This window comes from Fistularia commersonii, chromosome 14, assembly GCF_037954325.1.
Source record: "Fistularia commersonii isolate RoL2024-O1a breed Wild chromosome 14, RoL_Fcom_v1.0, whole genome shotgun sequence".
Lineage (NCBI taxonomy): Eukaryota > Metazoa > Chordata > Actinopteri > Syngnathiformes > Fistulariidae > Fistularia > Fistularia commersonii.
Window position 1 is genome coordinate 14,737,416 of NC_141297.1, and position 27,928 is coordinate 14,765,343.

The following is a 27,928-nucleotide window of genomic DNA, read 5'->3' on the forward strand; positions in this document are numbered from 1 at the left end:
TTGATGATATTTCAACTGCAATTATGAAATCTACATTTGCACTGATGCAAGTCATGGTGGGCGTGTTAAAGGCTGATTGCAGTATTTTTAGATGTAAAGCACCTCATTGAAGAATGGCTACATGTTTTCATAACCTTCAATTGTAAGTTTTAGATAAAAAAAAAATCTTGGTTTAAACATAAAGTGGCTTTTGATGACCTTTGCGTGACTGACATTTCCATTACATAAACAATATTCTCATTGTTGGTAAGGCCTCTCACTTTTTGCCTCCAGCATGTCAATCTCAAAAATCTGAACTGTATCAGGAAGAATTTTTCTTTTTACTACATAGTATTTTCTGAGAAGTATACATATTACATCAACAATATTTTTCTTGCATATTTTATGTATCTGTGTGTGTGTGTGTGTGTGTGTAGATGCCAGTTTTGTGAGGACATAATGGACTTAACTTCTTATGTTCTCCTAAGGAATGTAATTTTTTTCTTCCTTTCTATTTCTCTCACAGTATGGCACTACTTTAGAGACATATTTCTGAATATATATCTGCAGCATTTTCAGGTTTCCAGAAATAAGTACTGCTAATTCTTCTAATATTTAATAATTTTCATGTACTCAAATTATGATTATAAGCAGTTGACCGCTATGATCCTAACATGATCTGACAACTAAAGGTTACTCTATCATTATTAATATTATAATGTAGGTGCAAAATGTGAATGTTACAAATTCAAATTGTATAGTTAAAGAGGAATTATGGTGCCCTTGATTTACAAACTCAATCAATTAAATGCAAAAAAAAAATGAAATGACTGTAAAGTAGTCATCCTCAAGTGCCCCATGATCAAAACAGCATCATTATGAGTTACATTATGATGGGCACAATTTTGACATGTTATTCAAATGCTTAACTGATGTTCAGTTCGACTACTGAGATAAATGTACGAAAAAATAAAAGAACCATGATACCTAGGGCTTTATATTCTCATATTTGACTTTGGACACATGACCTCAGTGTTCCTTAAATTTTAGCAACAACTCTGAAATGACCGAAGATAAAAATGACTGCAAAAAGATTTACTTGTAGGACAGCAGGTCTCCTTCTTCTGTCCATTCTAATACTCAGAGGAACATATTCAAGCCAACTGATATTTTTTCTCCCTGCATTTCGGGAGTCGCTCGCTGTGAATTGGTTGCACTTGGGATTCCTTTGACGACTGCAAGCAGCAAGGCTTATTCAAAGAGGCATATAAGTGACATCACCTTAAGACAATGCAGCACTTGTGGCTTCCCTCTGAGAGAGGGACGGTTCATACAGCCATATTCACACAGTCTTAAGACATCTATACAGTAAACTGATCACTTTATGCTGGAACCACAGACTGAGTAAACTGTACACTAGAGGAAGGGTTTGAGAAATTGTTACAAAAGATGAACATTGGGAAAAAAATCTGACTTTGATTGCCACTAGGTCAAATTTGATATTATACTGTCCTGTAGGGTTAATGTCTATTATAAGGGGTAATAGGTTGTTTTGAGGCCATGTTGATGCAGGGTAAGCGCTTTTCCTTGTGTGTGGTCACTCACGATCAGCTTGAGTCACGGTGCTCTCCTTTTTTTTCTTTTTTTTTTGAGAGAATATCTGGCTCGGATATTCATTTCATCCCCATCCGTCTGCTCTTACTAAATCAGCAGTGGGGAGTCGTATAAACACAAATACTCTGATGCTCTTCCATCACAAGGAACACTGAAACCATGGGTAGAAATATTATAATCAAATGAATTAGAGTCAGATGAGGTTTTGTTGTGGGCTGTTTTTGTCAGTGGTAATGTTATTTACATTGTTCAGTATGTACAGTAGAGAATCTCCCAGAGATGTTCTGTAAAGCTGCAATGGGGTACTCCTTTGAATTCCTCACAATTAAAAGTCCTTATATGAAGAGCCAAATGAGTCCCTGTTGAAGTGTTTCGAATGTTTCATTGCTGCTATATTGCCAGGGTGCACTGTCACTGTATGAGGGATAATCCATTATCTTGAAAGAGCAGTCACCTCGCACCACTCCGAATGTACAGATTGCATGGCCTCAAAGAAGATTTCAAACCGTTACCTATAAATTCTTAAAATAAATTAGAGATGCCATCAACTGACGTCACGGTTCAGGATTCAGTTTCTCACACAAGTCAAGATTTTTTTTTTTTTTTTATCATAAAGGTATTTGTTGAGAAAGTCAAATGTTAAATGCACTGTACAGCCATTATTTCCCCAAAATATAGCTATCACAACATGTGTGATAGTTTGTTGTTGTTATTTGAATTTTATCTTACAGAATCCTTTACACTTGATGTGTCTGTATGACATTGAGTATGGTATCCTGATCATTGGAGAGAGGAGAATAAGAAAGAAGAGGAGATAAGAGATAGATGGACAGCAGAAGAGGAAAGAAGAGAAGACAAGGGAGGGGAAGTGAAGAGAAGAAGATGTCCAGTTCTGTCATTGGTCTCAGTGAAGACGCTGAACACCGTACCTCGGCTCTCTTCTGTCCCGAACTTCAATCTGAAGAAAACAACATAGAGGATTCATAAATACATATGCTGCCTACCGTTTTGGACATTTCCATTATTGTTGTGTCCAAATACGAGGAAATACTTTCACTTCAGTCTGACCTGAACCTTTTCATTAAGTCCTGTCAATATCTAATCAGAAACATGGTTGTACAAAAATCCCTAAAATATTTTAGCCTCTCAATTGTTCTCAGGTATTAATAAATCATCAAAATATACCACAGAAAATCTTAAGAAATTAATCACCTTCCCTCTCCCTCCCAACAATAAAGGGAAGATCAATATATTGCAAGGAGGATAACTAAAAAAGCAGATTGTAATCAACAGACTTTCATCAGGCCACCTTTTATTTTCAGAGCATCTCAAAATTACATCAAGACTGAGTCACCCCTAAGGAGGTCAATGTGATTAATTATAGGAAGCTGTGGTTTAAGGACTGGCACAGAGCAGATCATCCATCTCGCCATCAATCCATCTTCTGCGGCGTATCCGGGCTTGGTCGCAGGGGCAGCAGCCGAGGCAGAGAGGCTCAGACTTCCCTCTCCCCAGCCAATGATCCATCTTTCCCGGGGGGATCCCGAGGCACTCCCTGGCAAGCCAAGAGGCATAGCCCCTCTAACACGTCCTGGATCTTCCCTGGGGCCTCCTTCCGGTTGGACATGCCCGAAAAACCTCACCAGAGAGGAATCCAGGGGACATCCTAACCAGATGCAGCCTAACCACCTCATCTGACTCCTCTCCATATCTACTCTGAGCCCCTCCTGGATGGTCGAGCTCCTCATCCTATCTCTAAGGGAGAGCCTGGACACCCTGCGGAGAAGCTAATTTCAGCTGGTGACCTTGTTCCGTCACAATCCACAGGTGCAGAGGCCAAATCACTGCTGACACCACACTGATCCACCTGTCGATCTCCCGTTGCATCCTTTCCTCACTCCCTCACTCATTCAAGACCCCAAGATAGCTGAACTACGCCACTTGAGGCAGGAACTCCTCCCCAACCTTGAGTGGGCACTCCACCTGTTTCCGTCTGAGAACCATGGTCTTGGATTTGGAGATGCTGATCCTCATACCACGGTCAACAGAACAACATAATTCAACAGAGCCACATTATCCACAAAAAGCAGACCCAATCCTGAGGTCACCTAACTGGATCACCTCAGTCCCCCTGGCTGCATGTAGAATTTCTGTCCAGTTATCAGTTAACAAAATGTGAGAAAGAACTGTCCAGTCCAAACCTGACCAGAAACAAGTCCGAGTTTCAACTGGAAATGCAGACCATGCTCTACCGCTGATCGTACAAGAACGGAACAGCCCGTATCACAGGGTTCAGCACCCCCGGAGCAGCTCCCGCAGGATTCCCAATGGGACATGGTCGGATGCCTTCCCCAGGTCCACAAGACACATGTAGAAGAGTTTGGCAAACTCCCATGTGCCCTCAGGACTCTGCCAAGAGTGTCAAGCTGGTTCACTGTTCCATGGCCAGGATGAAAACCACATTAATTCTCCTGGATTCAAGGTTCAACAACCCATCAGACCCTCCTCTACAGCACCCCTGAGAACCTTTTTCCAGGGAGACTGAAGGGTAAGACCCCCCCGGAGTCTGAGCACACCCTCTGAGCCCCCTTTTTAATAAGGGGGATCACCACCCCGGTCTGCCAATCCAGCGGCACTAACCCCACCCTCCACGCCATGCTGCAGCAGCGTGTCAGCCCCACAACATCCAGAGCCTCAGCAACCTCGACCTTGGAAATTGGAGAGTCCACCCCAGAGTCCCCTGCTTTGGTCATATTCTTTAAAATTTGGCACCCAATGTTACTCCCTCAAGATAATGGGTTTGCTGCTTGTCAGCATTTCATGACAGTGTCATCTGCATAATTACCAGTAACCAATTCTCGCACTCGGCTTTTCACAAACTGGATACTGCTTTCCAACTAAACAGATGTGAAACCTGTATGGTAAGTCAACTTACCCTTGACACAGCAAAATCTGCGGGAACAAATAGAGAAAAAGTGTTAGTATTCACACAATATATAAAGCAAGACCAAAAAAGTGCATATTTTAGCAAAACATGGTTGTGCTTATGTAACTGTGAAAAAAGCATTTAGGTCATCATTTCTGGCTGCATATTTCTACCCTATACACACAGTTGTTCCTTTTTTTAACTTACTGTATGTTTTAATCAAAGTGATAGTATGTAAATGTCACACTTTAAGTATTTCTTCCATAGTTTCCCGTTTCAGCTCTGTCACAACTGAGAGGCAAGGCTTTCATTGCTGATTGATGTAAAAGGAGGCTAAAGGGATGTTTATTTCTCTGAAAGTGCACAAGAAAAAAAAAAAAAAAAAAGACTTCATGCAACTGATGAGCATTAGATGCATTAAATGTGTAAAAATCACAGAGACCGTCGGTGAGGTTAATCAGATAAGAAGATCAGAAAGACACGCCCACGCTCTGGAATATCTCCAGTTACCATGGAGACCATCACAGAGATAGACCATTGGAGAACTGAGACATCTTATGTCACTGTTCTCGCTCTTTATCTCTCTGTCTTTTCCTCTCACTCCTCCTCCCTCCTTTACTCTATCTGTCTGTATATCACACCACCGGTAGTCTTCAATGTCAGTGATCTCTCCATCTTTCTAAAGCCTCTCCCAATTCTTGTGTTGATGCATTGTTTGTTGTAATTTGGTGAAAAGGAAGTGTTTTAATGCACAGGCCTTTTACTTTGCATTGTCTTTTACCCTCCTCTCCATTGCCTTCTTCTGCTGATCCTTTCCTCCACTGCCCCCTTTTTCATGAAGCTAAATCAATGCGATTCCACTGTCCTGATGCAACATCATGCAAACTGTCAGAATCACTCAGGGGGGCTCCCTCCCACTCCTGAAAACAGCGCTGGAAGCAGTACAGCAAGTTACCGAGGTCAGAGTGCGGTGCGGTCATTTGTTTAAAAACTGGACAATCAACGTTCACTGTTATGGCCCTGTAATAAGTTCAGCATCACGCGAAACAGGCACCAACGAACCAGCTGGGGGTATCACATCGCCTCGGTCTAAAATAAAGGCTTTCAACAGATACAGAGAAATGGGAATGTCTGTGACTTTGAGCAAACATAGAGAAAAAATAAGAAAAAAATTATTTGCCAGTATGATAATTTAGCGGCATGCCTCGTGAATTTGTGAGAAACACAGAAATATAGTTACATATATAAATACAGTAACAGAAAACCATATATTATGAGAAAAAAAGTATCAGAAAATCACTTCATCCCACATCAAGCTGGTCATTTAATAGTCAGTAAACCATTTATGGTGATACAGTGGGGAAAAAAAGTATTTAGTCAGCCACCAATTGTGCAAGTTCTCCCACTTAAAAAAGATGAGATAGGCCTGTAATTTTCATCAGGCGGGAACCAAATTAACGAAGACTGTCATCAGTAACACACTACCGTCATGGCCAAAAGTTTTGAGAATGACACAAAGTCTGTTCCTTCAGCATTTTTAGTTTGCCAGATGTTTCTATGGTTGTGTCATTCTCAAAACTTTTGGCCATGACTGTACACCGCCAAGGAGTCAAATCCTGCAGTGCAAGACGTGTCCCCCTCCTTAAGACTGTACATGTCCAGGCCCGAACTTTTTGGTAAAAACTAAACTTGTCGTGTTTGGAAGTGAGAGAATGCTGAGATGAAAATTACAGGCCTCTATCATCTTTTTAAGTGGGAGAATGTGCACAATTGGTGGCTGACTAAATACTTTTTTTACCCCACTGTATGTATGTAATAACTGAAAACAGCATATTAACAATTCACTGTCTAGCAATTGTAAGGTTGAGGACTGTAACTTTTCCTTTGCCCGGTTATCAGACGGACCAGCTCTGATGGAATAGTGAATGATACTCTGGTTTTCGACGAACAGAGAACTTAAACAGTCATCCCTTATCATTTTATAAATAACATGTAAATTGGCAAATCAAAAGATCCTGTGAATCTTTCCTCATTTTCTGACAAATTTTTCCATCATGTTTGTCAATTGACATTAGCTCTTCTATGTGACACTCCAATCCTCCTGGGGTCAAAGTGTCTGAATAGCCACTAAATCCAAACTAATCAGAGACATCATAGAATCTCACAAAATATGAGTATGCTAAACACGTTGACCTACATTTTAAGAGTTCATAATTGTCTCCTACCTTTGTTGTCTGTCTGCAAGTCATCGAGATAGAAGTCTGTCTGGCGGTTGCCCAGGACGAAGGCCAAGAAGGAGAGAATGAGGGCATCCAGGATGCCCATGATGGCCAGCATGTAGGCCCAACGTACAGAGCAGTCGCCCAGGGAGTACTTTCCCGTCTGCTCCCCGCACATGTCCCGAATTACCTCGGCATCCCATCCGTCAGGAAAGATCATGCAACCAAGCACCAGGCACACTCCTGCAAGAAAAGGGGGTTAGATCAGAGGGTGAGAAAATTAAGCTAAAATGGATTTTGATAATATTGGATTTCTGACAAAAGATCGATGCGGTACTTTTATACGGATTCATACCTCCGAAATAAATCACAAATAATCTCATTGGAGCTTCAAATATCTCCTATTCTTTAGTTATATAGGTACACTGATGGTTGCAAAACTTCCACCAAAGTTGGGAAAAGCACTTGTTACTTCAATGCAACACTTAGATCGCGTCATACACCAGGCATCTGATTTTTTTCTGGACAGATGATATTCTTTCTGAAACCCTTACAAATACTTTATTTCCCAGTTTGTATTGGGCCTTCTCACTACAACTGTGTTATCACAAGATTACAGTAGGAAAATGGGTGTAATTGATATAATCAATTATGGCTCTGTTCCATTGCATTCCTGGAATTGTTCATTCCAGCACAATAAAATGGCTAAGAAACTCTTAAACAGCGAATCAACCATCTCCATCTAACCCTATTTTCTGAAACCAACTAACTCCATATCTTCTCTCACTACACCCATAAATCTCCTCTTTGGTCTTTCTCTAAACCTCTTCCCTGGCAGCTCCAATTCCAGCATTCATCTACCAATATATTCACTATCCCTCCTCTGTACATGACCGAACCATCTCAGTCTGGCTTCTCTGACTTTCTCGCCAAAATATCTATCATGTGCTGTCCCTTTGATAGACTTATCCCTGATCCTGTCCATCCTCATCACTCCCAAAGAGAACCTCTCTGCGACCTCCAGTTCTTCCTCCTGTCTTTTCATCAGTATCACTGTTTTTAAACCATACACCATTGCTGGTCTCACCACTGTCTTGTAAAGCTTTCCTTTCATTCTGGCTGATAGTCTTCTATTGCATAGTACCCCTGACATTCAAACCTGCTTGAAACTGTTTCCGTACATCTTCTCTTCACTTTCCATTGCTCTGGACTGTTGACCCTAAGTATCCTCTAACTTCTTGATCTCCACACCCTGTAGCCTCACCGTTCCACCTGGGTTCCTCACATTCACACACATATATACTGTCTTGCTTTGTATAACCTTCATTCCTCTTCTTTCCAGAGCATACCTCCACCTCTATAGATTTCCTCCACCTGTTCCCTGCTCTCACAACAGATCACAGTGTCATCTGCATTGACTTCTGCTGTCAGTATAGTCTCCACTATGCTTTCCCATAACTTCATTGCATGGCTCAACTTTATCCCTCTATAGTTGTTGCAATTCTGCACATCCCCCTTATTCTTAAAAATGGGCACCATTACACTTTTTCTCCATTCCGCAGGCACCTTCTCACTCTCTAAGATCCTGTTGAATAATCTAGTCAGAAACCCTACCACTGACTCCACAGGTACATCATCAGGACCAGCTGTCTTTCCATTCTTCATCCTCTTCAATGTCTTCCTCACTTCACTTTTACTAATCTCTGCAACTTTGTGGTCTACAATAGTCACCTCCTCTACCCTTCACTCTAATTTTCCCCAGTCATTAACTGCTCAAAGGACTCTTTCCATCTTCCCATCAGTCTTCTAGCATCTGTCAATACATTTCCCTCTTGATCCTCACCCAGACCTGCTGTACATCCTCTCCATCTCTATCTCTGTTTTGCCAATCTGTATAAATCATGCTCTCCCTCCTTACTGTCCAACCGAGCATACAGGTCATCATAAGCCCTTTGCTTTGCCTTTGCCACCTCTATCTTTACCTTATGCTGTATCTCCCTGCATTCCTGTCTGTTCTCTTCAGTCCCCTCAGTGTTCCACTTCTTCTTTGCTAACCGCTTTCTCCTGCACATCCTCATACCTCCACCAAGTCTCCTTATCTACTTTCCTTCCAGGTGACACAAAAAGCACTCTCCTACCTATCTCCCTGATAGCACTAGCAGTTATTGACCAATCATCTGGAAGCTCTCCCTGACAACCCATAGTCTTTCTCAACTCCTCCCTGAAAACCATACAACACTCCCCCTTTTGGCTTCCACCACTTTGTCCTCTGCCCTGCCTTTGTCCTCTTGAACTTCCTTGTCATCAAAGTCAACCTACAAACCATCATCCTATGCTGTCTGGCAACACTCTTTGCAGTTGCTGATCTCTTTCAGATTACTTTGTCTATACAAGATGTAGTCTACCTGTGTGCCCTGTCTGCTCTTATAAATTACCCTATGTTCCTGTCTTTTCTGGAAAAAAAAAAAATTCACTACAGCCATTTTCATCTTTTTTGCAAAGTCTACCACCACCCGTCCCTCTGCGTTCCTACCCTGGATACAAAACCTGCCCGTCACTTCTTCATCACTTCTATTGCTTGCACCAACATGCCCATTTGAGTCAGTACCAAACACAAGTCCCTCATCTCTAGGGATATTCTCCATCACCTCATCAGAAACTCTTAATCAAATGGGAGCCTAAGTTAATTGCCACAAATCTCCTTGTAACTACATGGCCATTACCAATGATGAAATCTACTGATATGAACAACTTTAAGGATGAAGAGGAACAGAATATCAGCAATTACTTCGATGTCCATTTTTATAAACACACACAGACCGATGGAGAGAGAGAGAGAGAGAGAGAGAGAGAGAGAGAGAGAGATAGAGGGGTCTGAGTCCATGTTGTATATCCATACATGCCATTTCAACTCTCCAACAAAAATGGTAATCTATACTGTAGCGTTTTAACCATGGAAACATGTGGGTGACGATAAAACATCTGTTCAATGAGTAATAGCTGTTGTTGGCCACACTAACTAACTGTTCCAGCTCAATTCCACGTAAAAAAAGAAGAAAAAAAGACAGAATTAATCGCACCGCAAACCACACCCACATAATTCCCAGCAACCCCAAAATCCCAAAGAAAACAAGCATCAACATAAACCCCAACATTTATGACTTGCTACAATACTTAACACCAATGCTGATTCATCAAAGTAGGCATCATAAGTAGATAATGTGTGTGAGCATCTTTATGAAGATTTTCCATCTCCCTGTTTTAGAATTTTTATCATCCCATCAAAATAATACAGGCTTGGTTCTATAATCGGGCCATTTCAAAAGTCTCAGTACTGTGCCCAGATTCACAATATAATACAAAATAACAACTCACAAAAATACCAAAAAGCGATTGTAAAAGAACGGGATGTTTAGGTCACACATTATGCACATTATCCATTATCCCTGAAAATAGTGCCACCTGCTATTACAGATGCTCCTCGCGATCAGCATATGCTTCTTAGTGATATTCACTACATCCTCCTAAACAATATTTCAATAATATAAACTATTTTCAAAAGAAAATGTGTTGGTACATGGAAACACACACACAGGCAACTGTAAGTGTGTAAATCGGTACTGGTGCTGGTCACTGTACACTGTGTCTTTTAAAGAAATGTGAGTTACTTAGGTAAGAAAGTTTAAAATACTAACTTTTGAACATGCTGCAAACTTGCTTGTCATGACATGGACACGGTAAAGATAATGTGAAAGATCATGGTAAGACGAGCAAGCATAAACAAGGTTGATGAGCTTGGTTTAGTAACAGAATGCAGAATGTATGATAGGATGTGATGCTTTCAGACAGATATGAATCAGGTTGAAATCATATTTAAATCAAATTCTAATCAGATTTGGATCAGATTAGAATCAGATTGCTCACAGAAGCAATTGTAGCATAACTGTTAGCAATATTTTTCTTCTCAGTCTTGACTAATATACTGTTTTTTTTTTTTTTTCTATCTATCCATCCATTATCTACAGCTTATGCTGAGCTTAGGGTCACAGGGATGTAGGAGCCTATCCCAGCTGTCATTGGGCGAGAGAAGCAAGACACTGTGGATCAGTCCCCAGTCCATGTATAACAATGTCATTTTTTTTAACATAATTGACTTTTTGGGGCTTCAATAAGAAATATACTTTAGCTTCCCTGAACCTGGGAGTAACTTCCAAAAAGGTGTGTGCTGTGACAGAAAAAAAATGATGCAGAGAATATTTTCACATGGTTTGGAGGCAGTCAACGTGAGTGTATTGTAGTGTTTCAGTCAGGAGAGACACCTGGTTGACGATAAACGCAGATTTAATCAGCAATAGCTGTTGTCGGCCACAGCCACGCCTCGATACGAGCCTGCAATACCTCTGATCCCGCTAATTCCAGGTAAAAAACAAAAACAGATTTCCTTGCACCCCAAACCACACCCACAAAACTCCAAGCATCCCCAAAATGACACAGAAAACAAGCATCAACATAAACCCCAACATGCGTGACTCGCTACAGTATTAAAGCAAAGGAAAGAAGTCATCTGCCTGAACCTTTTCACATTACTGATTCCCTCTGTAGACGATGTTTTTCACCAACATCATCAATCAGGAGGGAATTGTGGGTGGAAGAGGAGCAACAACTGATGAAGGGGGGATACAAGATGAATCGCCACCTTTCCGTGTTGAGCACAGCAAATATCAGGAGTGGTATTTCAAGCTTGGATGTACCAAAATGTGATTGCACAGAAACTAATTGCAGCCTTAATAGGTGTGTGTAATGAGAAAGAATATAATGATGATATTACAGTAAGTAATGAGAGAATTGAAGTGCTGCTAAAGTAATCATCACGGGAAATCATCATGTTATTGGCTCCTTTTATGACTGCTACCCCAGAAATTAACATAGAAGATCAATGATAAAATCCCAAAATGAGCAATGAGTATTTGATAGCATGTTTTATGGACTTTTGATGGAGGTTTTCCTGTGGGGCAGGAAATCCACAGTGTTTCCGAATGCTCAGAAACAATGGACAAAAAACATCAGGGTGACAGTGGCTCCTTGACCCCCCCCCCCCCCCCCCCTTTCTTTCTGTAGTTTCAAACTTCTGTAGTTTCAAAGCTTATTATGATGTAGAATTTGTGCCAAAATAACACTGAAGGTCTGGATGTGCTGCTGTTTGCTATTGATACTTTGTAAAAATTCGATCTGTCCATTACATTTACATTCTATGTCCATAACATCTTGCAGTCGCTTTAAAAATATTTTGAAAGATTTAAGGAAACAATTAAAAAAATACAAACTTGGAATACTCTTAATGCAATTATTCCAGTTAGTCATGTTTTGATTACATATTTTAGGACCTTATTAATTATTTCTTTAATCATCCAAAACTACCAGCTGCTTGGAGAATCAGTTTAATACAACAAATAAGTGTTTTAGATCGACACGTGAAACTTTAATGTCAGGTAGTTGGCAGTTCACTGGTATTGATTTAATGTTACCATTAAGAAATTATATTGATGAGTGAGCCACTCGACTGATGTTACATTTTGGCTGGAATTAGACTTCAGCCTGCTGTTAATGTTCTATATTCAGTTGAAGTGTTCACAGATCTGTGAAAGACTGATATCAGCCAAAAATCAAATGAGGGCTATTTTGGCTGCACCGCATGTTAAGCACAGACAATTAAAATCCTATTTTCTGAACTAAATCACATTGGGGGCATAATTACATGTTTCTTGGATATATTACTAAACATGAAGGGCGATTACGATGAATTATTATCTTGTGATTTTTTTAGCCCCAACTGTCTGTTCTGGGGTCTTTGAACAAAACTCCGGGTCAGGAAGGAAGGCAAAATAAACTGTAGAGAATGAAACTTTTCCATCAAAATCCAGGCTAATTATTAAGTATAACTGAAAATAAAGAACACATTTTATTATGCTGGATGTCATTAATTCTTCTGTGGATTTTCTTTCCTCTTGGAGTTCGTGAGCAATAGTTGTTTCTTAAATAACCAGATTTTCATACATGGGGTGTGTCTTTTTATCTTTGTTTTTTGTTATGAAGCCCTGGATTATGCCATATAGAATTACAACCATTATGTCAGGCAAATTAAAATACAGCTCTTCTATCTTTATATTCAGGTTGAATTAGAGTTGAGAAAAAAAAAAATCCAGTTTTCCAGTGGAAAAAAAATATTTCCGCTGGAAATTCAAAATGTGAGGTACAGGCCTGAATAGATTATGCTTCCCATATGAATACCAACAGCATGACTGTCTTATATTTGTATTTTGTTGAGGCTGAAAATCTGTTTCTCCCATGTGGATTTCCATTGTTCGATTCTCACGCTTAATGGTAATTAATTTTTTTCTCTGTCCTTCCATTATTTTATCTCATGAAAGTTACAGTCCACACCTGATGCTTTAATTGCGTGATACTAGACCTGATTTATTAGGATGCCAACCAGCTGGTATGTGTTTAAAGCCCATTCTGACTGTTTTTGGTTCAAACCATTGGATTGTGTACAGTTTCAACCGGGGCCAGGACAAGCATTGTGTGTAATGTCTGCCGCAGCCACAGACCCAGATTTCAAAAGCTCATTTGTTGGTCACATTAACTCACAGTTGTGGGCACTTACAACAATCAGAGTTCTGTATTGCCAAGGGCTCAGCCTCAAGGCCCGTTTCTCTCAAGGGGAACACTGTGCACTCTACGTTTGACTGAAATATTTTGGTATTTACTGGAGTTTTCTCCTCACTGTTTTCATACTAACTGATTCACATCAAACTGATGCACTCTTTGATATAAAAAAAAAAAAAAATGGCTTAGATACTTCAGTTGAATATTTTTCATCCAAGATACATTCACGGTATGTGATTATTACCTGCACTGGGCGAGATTTATTCACTGTGTACTGTTTACAGTGAAAATGCTTAGTTTACTGTATCAATTTGCAGACCAAAAACATGCAGTAGGTCAACTGGAGACCCTAAATTCACCAGTTGTGAATGAATGAGGGAGTGAATGGTGGTTGTCGCTATAGGGGCCATAGGGGGATTGACTGGTGACTGGTGCAGGGTCTTACCCAGTGACAGCTGGGATACGCTCCAGTGTCCCATGTGTCCCTGAATGCAGAGTAATAGCAATAGATAATTAATGAATGAGTGAATAAATTGTGTTTTCTGAGTTTTTTTCCAGTCTCATTGTGCCTTGCAATGACAGCAAAGGCTATTCTGATTCTGAAATATTTGTGTTTGCAAATTTCAGCTTACTAAACATTACACAATGTATTTTTTTCCCAACAAAATGTGGTGAGCGGGGCCGGTGTGCCCTTTGCTGTGATTTTGCTGCTGACCATCTTTAAAACCAATGCTCTGGCTCATTTGTTCCTTTCAAATGTGCAGCTTCAGGAAAACCGCTCCCTCTGCACTTTTCTGAAAGAGGAGGGGGTTATATGATCAGCGCTTTGCCATCTTTTAATAAAAAGTTCTCCTGCAGAAGGCCCCTTGACCCCCTTTCCAAAATTCCAATTACCATTTTATAAATGTATATACAGAGGGAAGAAAAGAACATTTAAAACAACTTCCTCCAACACTGCTAATGATAATAATAACACTACCATTATACTACTACTACTACTACTACTACTACTACCACTACCACTACCAATAAACCATAATATTATTTATCTATTTATTTATTAATAACATTATCATTATAAATTGATATTATTTTCATTATAAATTATTATCTGCATAACTTAAATAATAATAATTACTGTTGTTATTATAAACAACAACAACAACAATATAATAATAATAATAATAATGGGAAAAAGACCTTTCTGTATGTTAGATCCTGCCTGGCCAAATGACAAACGTAAGTGAGCGTAGGACGTGATCTCTCCACTATCCGCACGTCTTCCATTTTCAGCTCCAGTGTTCAAGTGGGCACCGGCGGGCTAAAAATATCAACCACCTTCCCACAACCCAAGAAAGGCCTTTTGATGTTGTTGGGGTTTCTCCTCTTCTCTCTCCTCCATTCCCCCAAGACGCTGCATTCTGAAGTCAGGGGGGAGAAACATCAAAAAGGCAAGCGGAGGGATCGAACGGACAAGAGAGAATCGGGGGGAGTTGGGGTAAAGAGAGCACTAAATGGCCCAGGCAGTTTCCTACAATTATATCTTTTCTCTTCCTTTTTTTTTTTTTGTTTTGTTTTGTATTTCATCTCAGTTTATCCCTTCCTGTTAATTTTTTCCGTCGCAGAGTTCTCATCTCATCAGCTGCTGGAAAAAGCCTTCAAACCAGAGCACAGTTGTCAGGCTGCCAGCTATATATACTGCGTGGAGATTTATTTATAGCACATTAAAAGATATTTCTAGATGTGTTACATAAGAACCTTGTCAGACCTTCTCATCCACATGTCCACAGTCATCTTTATTTGGGTTGAACTACGAAATGATTATGTAAGAGCTCTAAAAATACCATCAGTGTGCTATATATAAGTTTGTGTGTGTATGTGGACGTAGTTGAAGGAGTCTTTCTGTGAGCAGTTACGGGTTCACTGTGTTCCTCCTGAGGAACTTGAGTCCGGGTGTGACGGTCATGACGAAATTAGTTGCTCCGGGGAGTAGCACACTGACCTCAGTCTTCACACTGTTTACTCTTTAAATTCCCACACACAGTTACACACACTCTTTTCCAACTTGTTGAAGTCCCTGAATGAATCGCCAATTAACGCGCTAAACCTGATGCCCGTAGTTTTCTCAGGGCGTCAGAAATGTATGCATGAAACTACACAACACACAAGAGTCGCTGGTGGCTGAGAACACAAAAGCACATTGCCCACTAGTTCCCTGACAGTGGGTTGTCACCCTTCCTACATAAAAACGTGAACATATATACATCCACGTTTAATATTTTAAGCCATTTCATATGAATTTCAAAGTGACAGCTAATATTTCCACTGTGAGCTACTTATATGAATATAGATTTATGGGAAACTTAACGATAATTGTTTTTACTTGTAACAAAATATGAATTTACAGAGCATAAGAAAAAGCTATTTTCAACATTGGAAACAACTTATTACTATCAAATTATTGTTTCTGATTTCCCTTGAATTCTTTGCCAAGATATTTGCATGTTATTATTTTATATGATGATTTGCAAAGTTATATTTTAGATGTAGAAGTCTTCCTGAATGTGTAAGTAAAGTGTGACCCCACTTGTAACACTTCAAACTGCTGGCCTCCTACAGAAGGACATCTCCTTCAGCTCCAAGACAGACATGAAGCAGCAGAACAGAAAGGTGTGAACACGGGCGCATAAAGAGATCACCATGTCCGTCATGTAATGCAATAAAACTGTCTGAGCTCTGCCCTTGCCTCTGCTACTATGTCTAGACCTTGGCCCGCTGTCCTCCATCTATCTAATGAACGGCCTCCATGATGATATACAGGACCTTTACTGGAATGGAGTTCAAGCCAAGCATTTGTTGGTGTGTGTATATTTGTATGTATGTGTGTCTCTGCGTGTGTGTGTGTGTGTAATGCTGAGGGGGCACTTTACAAGATGTTGCTGTCGCTAAGGTTCACTGGTTCACTCTCTTGGCATGGAAAGTCTTTCTTTTTTTTCCCTTCATCCTGTCCTCGCACTTTTCAACTGTCCAGTTGCATTTATTTTCTGCATCATTTATGCTTACGGTATATTTTGGTTTGTTGGTATATATCATTTGAAAACTCTGAATCACATTCCCATTTCCATCTTACCGTACAGTTATTAAAATTTAGTCTCCCCTCATCCTTTCTCTATTTTTTTTTCCTGTCTTTTCATCTTTTCTTCTCTCATCCCAGTGTCCTTCAATTGTTGAGCAGGAAGTCACTGGCAACAATCCTATATCTGTAAAGCGGATTGGCAGAGGTACAGACGCTTGCATATAACCATATAATGTGTCATTGCGCAAGTCCAATGCATTGTTTTTCACAGAACCATGTGCAGCAGTTTTGTGATACAGCTAGAGATCATTGAGCGCTTTCCTCTGGCAATCTACTAAATCATAGTAAGAGGACGTGCAGTGCATTTAACAGACGAGATTGTGTAATTCAAATTTTCTGTAATGTCTTTTTTCAGGCTATGCTGAAATAATTTGGATTTGTTTGCAGTTTCAACATTACAATTTTGTGCAAGTGTGTGTATGTGGTGTGTTCGGGTTTGTTTGTATGTGTGTGTGTGTACACGCATTGCATGCATGCACATGAACAAATAAAGGCAAATGCAATGAGTAATTTGATGTGAGTGTGCAACATCACACACTCAAACACATATGAGTTGGTCCTGAAAGCTTTTTTGTCTGTAGGAAACACTGCGGTTATATTTTTATCATATTTGCAATTTTCTAACGACCCACTATTTTATTATCTTGGGTTTAACAGTATGTAATTTTTTTTCTGTATTTTCGCTTGAGTCACATTGGTTTTAGAAATAAGACAAGAATGAAATTAAACATGAAGGGATTAAGCTATTTACCTCTACACAAAAGATCATTTTTCAGACACGAAAATTTGCTTCAACTGAAGGTCTGCTGGAACTGCTTAAATGATCATAATCTTTTTCTGTGTCAACACTGCAGTCTACAACTGCAAGTTCACAACTTGAATATGATTTGTTTTTGAATACTTTTTTTTTCTTATAATTGCTCACGTTACTTGTTTGAATGCAACCATTGTTGCACTCCTGAAGAAGAAGAACCCTCCTGCACCAAAAGGTCTAATGTAGGTGACTTCTGTGATGGTTTTACCAAAATGGCTCAAAAACACCTCATGTTGAGCATTGGGCTAATGATGTCATTTCTGAAGGAGGTCGGTACTAGTAAGCCACAAATAACCACAATTGAGTGACTTACTAGACTGACTTCTGCCCATGCTGATCAGTTTAATGTTAATCTGATGAGACACAGATTTTTACATATGACATGGCAAACTGAGGTCAGGCTGAATATATCTTGCTCAGTCTTTCTTTAGTCAAGCACATTTTTGTGCGGTGGAGGTTTGAGAAAACTGACTTCCTTCTAAAACGGATTCCCCCACTACAAACCCCTTAGGTGCAGAAGTATTTTCCACAAACAACATCACTTTTAGACATATATCTGAGAGCTTTAAGGTGAAAATGTACATTTTGGGTTTGGGTCAGGTTTAATGATGCAAACCCACAGTGCATACAAAAATATGTTTAAAACCAATATATACCAATATACCAACCCAATGTGCCTACCAACATAATGTGATTAAGTACAAATTAGAACAATAAGAAAAAGATGAAATTCTTATGGGAAATATAGATACTCCGTTCATCTAATTAACAAGCACTAGGGTTTTAATATCCTCGTCTCTCACTTTCTTTTCCCCACACTGAGATACAATGCCGAGGAGGGTCAGAGGAATCCATTATTCAGTTGTCAGGGTATTTTTAGAAACCTCCTTGTGACTTTGGAATTATTTATTAAGTGCTTGATAATTAAAACATGTACATTTGGTTGGGAAAAACTGTCCAGAAATCTCAAAGATAGAGAGAAGGGGGGGGTGCAGGGATATCCCCCCCGGGAATCTCTCTCACTCTCTCTCGCTGTAGTTCTATATTTAGCTCGACCACTGCCGCATCTTTGTAGCTCCTGCTGGAAATGTGGCCGCATTTATCCACATATGTGCACTGATGTTATTTTACACACACACACACACACACACACAAAGCAACACATTAGCCACGTGCACATGTACAGATGCAGCTAAAGGGGAAAAAACACACACAAGCGCCAGAGAGGAGGGAGAAAATACTCTCATTTATAATTCAACTCTCACACCATCATTTTCGCATTTACCCACTGTCTTACACAATCACATGAACAGACGTGTGTATGTGTGTGTGGTCTCACATACAAGAGCAAATACAAGTCACACATAGAAACTTGTTCATTTGTGTTTCACTCACCCTCTGTTGCACAAACACACTTTCCCTGACATTGCTTCCCCAGCTCACACTAACCAAAGCTTCATATTGCCTGATAGGGCAAACAGTCATTATGACACAGAGTACTAGAGAAAAGCACCTGAAAAGTGGAAAATGTTGGTGTGTCCACATATAGATGGTTATGTGGCCTGTCATTTGAACCCAGGGTGACATTTTTAGCACCTTTAAGAAGAAGGTCAGAGGGGATGTTTTGGACAACAGATGTGACTTTTATCCAGCAAGCCATTCTGACCTCCTCCCTAAATGTCACCAGTGATTTAATTAACTATTTTCATTTTTTTTATAATTTTGAGTTTTTGTATAGATGTTCTACCAGTTCTATTTTCCCTACAGTCACATACTGATACTGATTGTCCAAGATAGTGGGGGATACCAATGTTTCTCAAAAAAAACAGAAAAAAAAGCAGAAAGTCAGGGGAAACCATTTTCAAACCTGATATGATAGCAAACAACAAATTATTTTTGGAATCAAACTCTTTGGGGTCAAAATTAAAAGTGCCACATGCCAGCACAGGCAATTTGTTCCAGGTGCCAACTGCAGAACTGGGCAGACGCGTTGGAGGTGCTTCGCTTTTTTTAAATTTCCATACCTTTGACGGGTCCTTCGGTTGCAAAAGGGTGCCGTCAAGGAAAAAGGGAGCATTTGTTGTGTTTTGTCCAATCTGTTGCGCATCAGGGGGATGATGGAGATGGCCCATTCAATCCTTTTATACGTCATTGAAATGTGCTAAATTTGAATATCCTTGGTTGAAGGCTGTTGTTTAACTATTATCTAAATGTCAATTTAATACTTCATAGCCTTTTATGTCATTGTTTGTGTTTGGCGATTATGCATCCCCCATTCATGTAGTAATGATTCTGAATGCCTCCTATATGCAGGTCCTTCTAGTTGTGTATCCGGGGAGACAGTTGGTCCTTGCTGCTATTCGCTCTCTGCTTTTATTAGAGACATAGCAAGTTGTTTTTGAGTCTGATATTTGATTTTGTCTGGTGTGTTTACCCTTGCTGCATGATGTTCTCTGTTTATATTGGAGACTTAGAAAGTTTTGTTTTTGGGATATGGTGACAGTTTGACCTGAGTTTGCCGGTGATTGAACGTTTTACAGGAATCTCTCATCTGCTGCTACATATTCCTGATCCACCAATGGCTACCGGTGTTAGCTCGCCAATCCCATCATAACTACTACTATTAATAACGATATCAATGATACAATCAAATAAAAGATTAGTAAAATAAAAATACATAGATATGTGACCCCCAGAGCTCCAGCAGTGTATATATAATCAAGCCAGTAAAAATGATATCGAATTCTGAGACTGAGTTGCTCCCAAGGTTTGCAGTATGTGTTAGTGGAAAAGCTGACACACAGATGTGAATATTATGTAAGCATGCTCCGAACGGTTTTCTCTTTTTAAAAAAGATTCTTTGTCCATTACTTTATGTCTTTGCAGTTCATGACATGTATAGATACCCTGATCAAACTCAGTGGCTCCTTCTTCTTCTGGACCTATGAGGATTTACTTTTGCAGACGCACATAAAGAAATGAAGCAATGATGCCTTCATCATTACAAGGTTCTGCCTTGCATATAGTAAATTAAGTGCTTATTTTAAAAGCAATTGAGGATCAGATTCCATATTCAAATTCATGTGTGATTAAACGCTTATTTAATTATCCAATATAATTTTACTTTGAATGTTTTAGTTAAAAGTACCACAAACAAATAATTTTGTTACACACTTTTATTACAATTAAGCTTCTGCCAGCTTATTTTAAATTGGATTTCTGCTGGAAAATGAAAATTGTTTACAGGACCAGGTCTATCAAACGATTAAACCAATGTTTTACAAATGTATTCAACATCATAGTGCACATAGCAAGAACTGAATTGGCAGAGGAAACAAACAATTACATTTCCCTCAGAAGTTAGGGATGAGTAAAGAGAAAGCTGAAGCTGACCAAATAGTTATGTAAATATATAAATTAAGCCTCATAATCTCAAAGTGTAGGACTATTAACTTACTTAAATAATTTGGGCCTCCATCATCTTGTTCATGTGTCAACACATTTGGTATTATTGATTGTAGTAGTGATGTTTGATCACTACTGAGTGGTGGGGAGAAGTTTTAATCGCAATATTCATATATGTGTTATATAGGTATTTATCATTATTATTCCTATGATTGTTGTTATCATTGTTGTTATTATTATAGGGGCGGCTGGCTCAGGAGGTTAGCCTGTCAAAGTGTTTTTGAGCAAGACGCTGAACCCCTAACAGCTCCCAAGGCGCATAATAGCATACAGACGGACAGCAATCTGAAAACAAAAGCAACACCACCCACCATCCAGCACCTCACAACCACAGCAATATTACTATTTTGGATCTGGGAAGATGGGCACATACACCCGATACATGGTGTAAAATTCAGCTCAACCACTTGTCTACATCCTGAAATGTACTATTTCCACCTTTTTATTGTAGTCCTTCTGATGGACAAACACAGATAACAGTTGATTGTTTCCAGCAGGACAACTCCTCCCCTGAGCCATGACCCTTGTCCTGCTGGGTTCTGTTTAATAATGCAACAGACAGGGTCAGACAGGAGGTAGGGATGGAGGTACAAGCTAAGGAAGAATGGAGAGTCATCAAGCAGCAGTGAGTAATGGGTTACTTAGCTGTCTGACAGTACCTGGCGGTTTTGGTAAGGACAGTGGGAACACATTGGATTTAATTGTGGGTAGAGTAAGAGTAGACAGAAGTAACCAAAGTTACCAAAGTAACAATATCACAACAATAGCACTTTCAACTTACAAAATACATATTTTATTGCCTGTTTATATATTGTATAGTTATTTTATTGCCTATCTGTATATTTTATGTATATTGTCTATTTTATACAGTTTTATATTTTATTGCCTATCTGTATATTTTATATATATTGTCTTTTTTATACAGTTTTATATTTGTATTGTCCAGGACTACAGATGGAAATTAGCTATGAGCTATAATCTGGTTCAAACATCTCTGCCTCAGTGCTTAATGTATTTGTACACTGTCCTAATAAACTTCTAAACAAACAAACAAACAAACAAGTGGGAGAGGAAGAAAAATCCTCAATAAACAAACCAACCAACTTTAGCAAACACAAAGCGCATTAACTCTATAATTCCCTCTTAGTGTTTCCTTTGAAGTGAATGTAAATTCAAACTGAAATTCTTCATTAACTAAAGGGTTAGTCGAAAAATCATGGCCACCTCTTCCACCTTCTGCCTGGAAAAACAAAAAAAGTCTGTGTAGAATTGTTACTGTGTTTAAAATGACACCATTATAGAGCCTCCCACATAGGAGTGTCTGAACTGTGAGAAAGACAGAATTCTCCTCAGGGGGGGTATTAATGCAGTGCTGGCTCAAACTTTGTTACACTGGGAAACCAAAGATACACCTCAGGATAACCAAAAATCTCTCCTATTTTTATCCTCACCAAAATTCAGTACCTAACAGTACCTCAAATATTGTTTCTTTCAATATTGTTTTAATGCCTCTTCTTTTTATTGTCTTTCTTATTCTTATTCCTAGTCTTATTCTTGGTGCAGGTGCTGTTTGGTTCATGATGTTCTCTGTACCTCCTGATGGCACAATCTCAAAGTACATGTAGGGATTTGCAAAGTTTTTACTGCATATAACTTATAGTAATGTTTAAATGTAAAAAAAATGCTGTATGATGCTCCCATATAATACCATATCAAATCGCATGAGTGGTCATTATTTTAAAATACTGGGTTTGGGCACTGACATTGAGGCTTTCCATCTTCCATCAAAAACCATCTTCCATATTACTTAACCAGATCAAATTTGTTGGAATACATTTTGATGCAGATTTTATTTGAGTGTTGAGGTTTTCCTGTAGAATTTCTTGCTGCATTCACAAACTCCCTCCCTTGTGAATGAGACTGTGAACTATGACTGTAACCTCTTTTCTTCAAGGTCATTAATCTTGGTTAAATGCTATCAATTCAGTACGCATGCATGTCAACTTTGGCCCGATTCCCCCTGAGCGATGCCAAGACACATTGTCATTCAGCTCTGCCAAGAAGCCTGCAACCCAGTAACTTGGCTCAACTGTCTCTTTTTCCAGTGGATTTTTTTTTAAAACAGGGACTGATTACTTCATATAAAGTTATTCCCTGGTAGGAAGAGATCCAAATTGCACCCAGACTGACGCGTTTTGACAATTTGACCTAAATCCAGGCTGCTTCCAGGCCAAACTGGCCAATCGAGGATTAGCTGTGTTGCTTGGTCACAGGGCCATGACACCTGCTGCTTCACCCAGCAGGCCAGAGGAGATGATAAAGCCATCACCTCCGAGATGGGAGCAACACTGGGCCGCCTTCCAGACTATTTAGACCACGGCCTTGCAAATGTAGATTTGAGCTAAGGAAACAGCAGGGATTTAAGAAATGCTTATAATTTAAAATACACTCTACTCTTAAAGGGTAAAACTTAAAAAATGCGGTTAAATTGTTTACTAAGACACTTTATAGTTTCACTGAGACACTTTATAGTTTATAGTTTATTTTTATTTCTAATTCTGCCTTTTTCTTTTTATTATTTATTACTGTTATATTTTCTGTAACTCTGGCACAACAATTTCCTTCGGGATTAATAAAGTTGTTCTTATCTTATCTTATCTTATCTTATCTTAATGTACATAAACAGGAATTATATCATCAACATTCACAACATGTCTACTAGATTACATTATGATAGATAGAAAAACAGATACATACCTGTCAACTGATTGTTATTTTTACACATAACAAGCAAACCAGTATGCCGGTGCAGTAAGTAAGCACAGCTTAAGAAAACTAATTATTTTACATTATTAAACAATTTGTACTTTTCTCTGACAGATTTTGATGTATTAATTCAGAATCTCATTTATAGCTGCTATAAAGGGGCTACTATGGGGACACTCAGAAATAGTGAAAGCCTGATCTTTATGGGGAAATAAAACATGTTTAGGATTTCACTCTTTGACCTCATCGTCTGGACATTTGGCCGGTAAACGTTTAGAAGAAGACCTGAAGAGGGAGCCAATGAGCACTGGCAGTCATCACATAATCACTGATAAGTAAATATGATCCACATTCTCATCCTTACATTCATCACTGGAAGAGGCAGAGCGGCACCGCCTGCGCTGTAAGCTTGCAAGTTCTCTTTAATAAATGTTTTGTTTAATTAATATTTGCTAGAAGGACCCAGGTCCATTTTGGGCATATGATGATTTAGTCAAAGTGAGTAGAAAAGTGTTGTGAAAAACACAAAAGGGCTGTGTGATTTATGTTGAACACAGAACACGGCAAAAGCCTTTCAACACTTGGTGGATCAGAGGACAGAGTGGGCAGATGAGAATGAGGAAAAGAACGATAGAGGAAGAGAAAAAGTGCTGATCCCTGTCTCTCTCCTTCCTTCTCTGTTGCTCTCTTAGTATGCTGACTGTTTGTGCTCAGAAAACACACTCCCACGCGATTCTGCCTGGCCTATTTATCACACTGATCAGCTTATAAAGAAGTCAGATGTACACTGAAGGCTCACCTAGGATGTGCATTCGGGAAAGATCATGGTTTCTTAGCAGCTTTTGGATGAGATAGCCCATAAACTGCTCCTGCAGTACCTGCAGTCACCTGACTCATTCAGCGGCCTGCCATCAATTCCATTCACTGTATAATATCAGAATGTTGTAGAATTAAAATTCTGTTTTTGAAATAAAAGCAGAGCTGAGAATTATTTGCACATGCCCTGTTATTGATAATATAATCAATATATTAAAATGACTTTTCTTGCTCTTCTCGCTTGAAAATAAACTGTAAGGCAACTGTTTCCAACATCAATGACATATTTATATTTATGTAATGTCTTTGCACCTCTTCTTGGAGGTGTTTCTGTAATATTCTCCATATAGAAACAGTGAGTGTCATTTTATTTAGTCTCTTCATAATTGGAATCAATTGTATTAATAACCTTGTTTGGAGTGGTTATGTGTGCGTGTGTGTTTCTGATATTTCCCATATTTCCAGATGAATTTCCAAATAGATAGTGACTCACCTGGTGTGAAACATAAGCAAAACATAATCCAGGTGTGGACACTTTGAAAAAATAGTATCAATTCATTCATCAATTCACCAATCAATCGATTCATTGCAACACAATATCCAATTTAACTTTTTTTTTTCATCGCGAATATTCCACAGACTGAGGAACTTTGGGATATCACTATATCCAGGAAAAGGAAAATTGTGTTTGACTCCAAAATTGCATAGGTCTTGACATTTAATGTCATTTTCTTGTTTCAATAAAGTGGTAAATGTCACAGAAACAACATACATGCTATCAAATTGTTAAATTGTTAAATTAGTTTTGGTATAAGTGAGTCATGGTTATTGTTGTAGTTGAAATTAACAGAAAAAAAAGGCAAAATAAGACTATATTGTCTCAGAATGAGCAAGTTTGTCCTACTAAGAGGTGGGACAATTTTTTTCTTTTGTCATAAGCATACACCGAGTTAATTTGACCACATGGCAGGTTCGTTTACTCTTACGAACACATTCGTTCTTTATCATTCCCTAGAGTATCTGAATCTTGCGACCTCATGAATCGTAATTAATCAACATACTGAACGTTCACTTGTAAATATCACAAACCTCATCCTCTTGGTCTGAATCTATTCTTCCTTCCATGCAGCCATTCAGCCTTTATCCTCAATCAATTTTGCCAAGTGTAATTTGGCCTCGTGAGCAGGACCGAACATCACCTGCCTGAAAAACAGTAATCCAATCGACCCGGAATCCCTCAAAATAGCAATGCGGTCCCTTGCTAGTAGGGGGATGAATTCATCACTCCATCGCACATCGGCGCATCATACTCGATAAGCTGAGATGGATGAATGACTGCAATTTGCATTTCATCAGCATAAAGCCATGATCGCTCTTCCTCCCTTACAGATGCAGCGGCATGTTCTCCTCAGAGCGGCAGTGGTTACAGAGCAGCTCCGTGGGCTTTCAGTGCGTGAATAATCACTCACATGTATCCCTGCTGTCTCTCTCTTGTTGCAGAGATGGGGAAACCTGAAGAGCGGCCCTAATTGACTATAACAAGACGAGGCCTATACCCTTTAGACTACAGCATATTGATTCTCATGGATTAACAGAAAGTGATGCTGCTATGCTGCTGCACAAACACACACATACATTCCTCAGTGATAGTCAGTCGTGGGGTCACCATGACTTAAAGCTCCGCCATGACTTAAAGCTTGCCAGTTTTTGGTTTGTTTTTTTTACAAAAAAAAGATGCAATTACAACATGACACCTTTTCCTTCATCGTTTCATGGCTATACTTATAACTACTATGTATATGAGCAGCATTTTTTTATTATTATATTACGATATACACGGATATATATGACTGTATATGCATGCTTCTGTGAAACCTTGCTGTTAAAACCATTATTTTCACAAAGCACAGACATTAACACTTTTCTCCGGTGATCTGGAAGCAGTATTCCAGTGCCCAACCTCAATCTGCACAATGAGAAGCCAACATTCAGCCTGAAGAAAGATCAATAATAAATAGATAACTAAGCAAATAAACAATTAAACTCGAGGGAAGGGGGGGGGGATTCTGAACACTCATCACATCACTCCCTTGCTGGGGTAATTAATGGTGGACGAGCCTTTTGGTGTTGTAATAAAAGCAGATGTGAAGGTGTGTGTCCCACACATGCAATGCAGCAACACATAACACCAACACGGCCCCATTGATCCTTAGTGGTTTCTGAAATAGATTGATAAAATGAAAAAGGAAAAAGAAAGAGAGGTTTAGGTGACGAACTACCTACCGCACAGCAGCTGCATCCAGGCGCAGGTCTTGTAAACGGTGGAGGTGTTGCAGAAGAAGAAAAGCGCCATGCAGGCGATGCAGCTGAGGATCAGCACCATGGACAGCAGCACGAACACCGACGCCGCCTTGAAGGCTCCGGACGGGATGGAGCTGAAGTCGGAGAAGCTGCCTACGCAGGTGAGCTCCCGGCTGGGCGACGGCCCGCTGCCCACGCAGTAGTGGAAGAGGCCGAAGTATCCGGCCTGCGGCGTGTTGACGCTGTCGCCGATCCAGTAGGGCTGGATGAAGACCACCACGTTGACGATGGCGAAACAGATGGTGAAGATGGCCCACAGCACCCCGATGGCGCGGGAGTTGCGCATATAATTGTCATGGTAGATCTTGGAGGCTTCTTGGGAAGGCAACATGTTTGTTTGTTTGTTTGTTTTTTTTTCTTTTTTTTGAACTCTTTATATCTCTCTTTCACCCCCCAACTAATGTCATATGTATATATTTGTATATCCTTACAAAATAAAAGCTCCCTGCGCTGGTTACTCCTCGCTTTGGCTGTTCTCTTATGTGGCTGTTTCAACGGGCCTACATAAGCACACGATGAAAAAAATGTGTGTGTGATCCCGCAAGACTTAACATTGTAAAAATAAATGGGGGAAGTGGGGGTGCTACATTGAAGCAATAGAAAATCATAGCCTACCTATAACGCTAATGAATTATTAACGAGAGCCAGAGATTTAACATTGCTTTCTAAGGCTCGACTCCTTGGGGCTACACCATAAATGATTTAAATAATCCATCAAAAAAAAAAAAAAAAAAAAAAAAGGGTTTTCTTTATTTCACAGTCGTCGGACGGATGGTGGGGGAGGGGGGGCGGGGGTTAAAGCTTTTTTTCCATCTTCATCCATCACTCCCGATCGTTCTTCATCATGTCCTTTGTCGCCATCCGACGGATGAGATGTTGCCCGTGGCACCAGCGGTGAACCCCTTCTTTTACCTTCCGAGGCATCCGCGGGGTGCTCCCCTTCCTCTGCTCGCCTCTAACGGAGATGCCCACGCAGCATGTGGGGATGGGACCGACCGGGGGTGGTGGTGGTGGTGGTGGTTGGGGGGGGGATCGAATATGAAGGAAACAAAAGAAAATAAAAAAGGAAAAAAAAAAAAAAAAAAAAAAAAAGAAAAAAAAATCGAGAGCGGGTTTCGACGGGAGCCCGCTGTCAAATTTCAGCAGTCCTTTCTCGTAAATCCGAC

General features: G+C 39.7%; 1 protein-coding gene across 1 annotated transcript; it reads right to left on the minus strand.

Annotated features, from left to right (window-relative positions):
* Nucleotides 1-311: 311 nt before the first annotated feature.
* Nucleotides 312-27,864, minus strand: LOC147227365 (LHFPL tetraspan subfamily member 4 protein-like). The gene is made up of 4 exons (XM_086159985.1): nt 26,685-27,864; nt 6,745-6,981; nt 4,529-4,545; nt 312-2,551 (listed from the first exon to the last, which is right to left on the minus strand). The coding sequence occupies exons 1-4, from the start codon at nt 27,091-27,093 to the stop codon at nt 2,498-2,500; spliced, it is 717 nt and encodes a 238-aa protein (XP_086016111.1). The 5' UTR covers nt 27,094-27,864; the 3' UTR covers nt 312-2,497.
* Nucleotides 27,865-27,928: the final 64 nt, after the last annotated feature.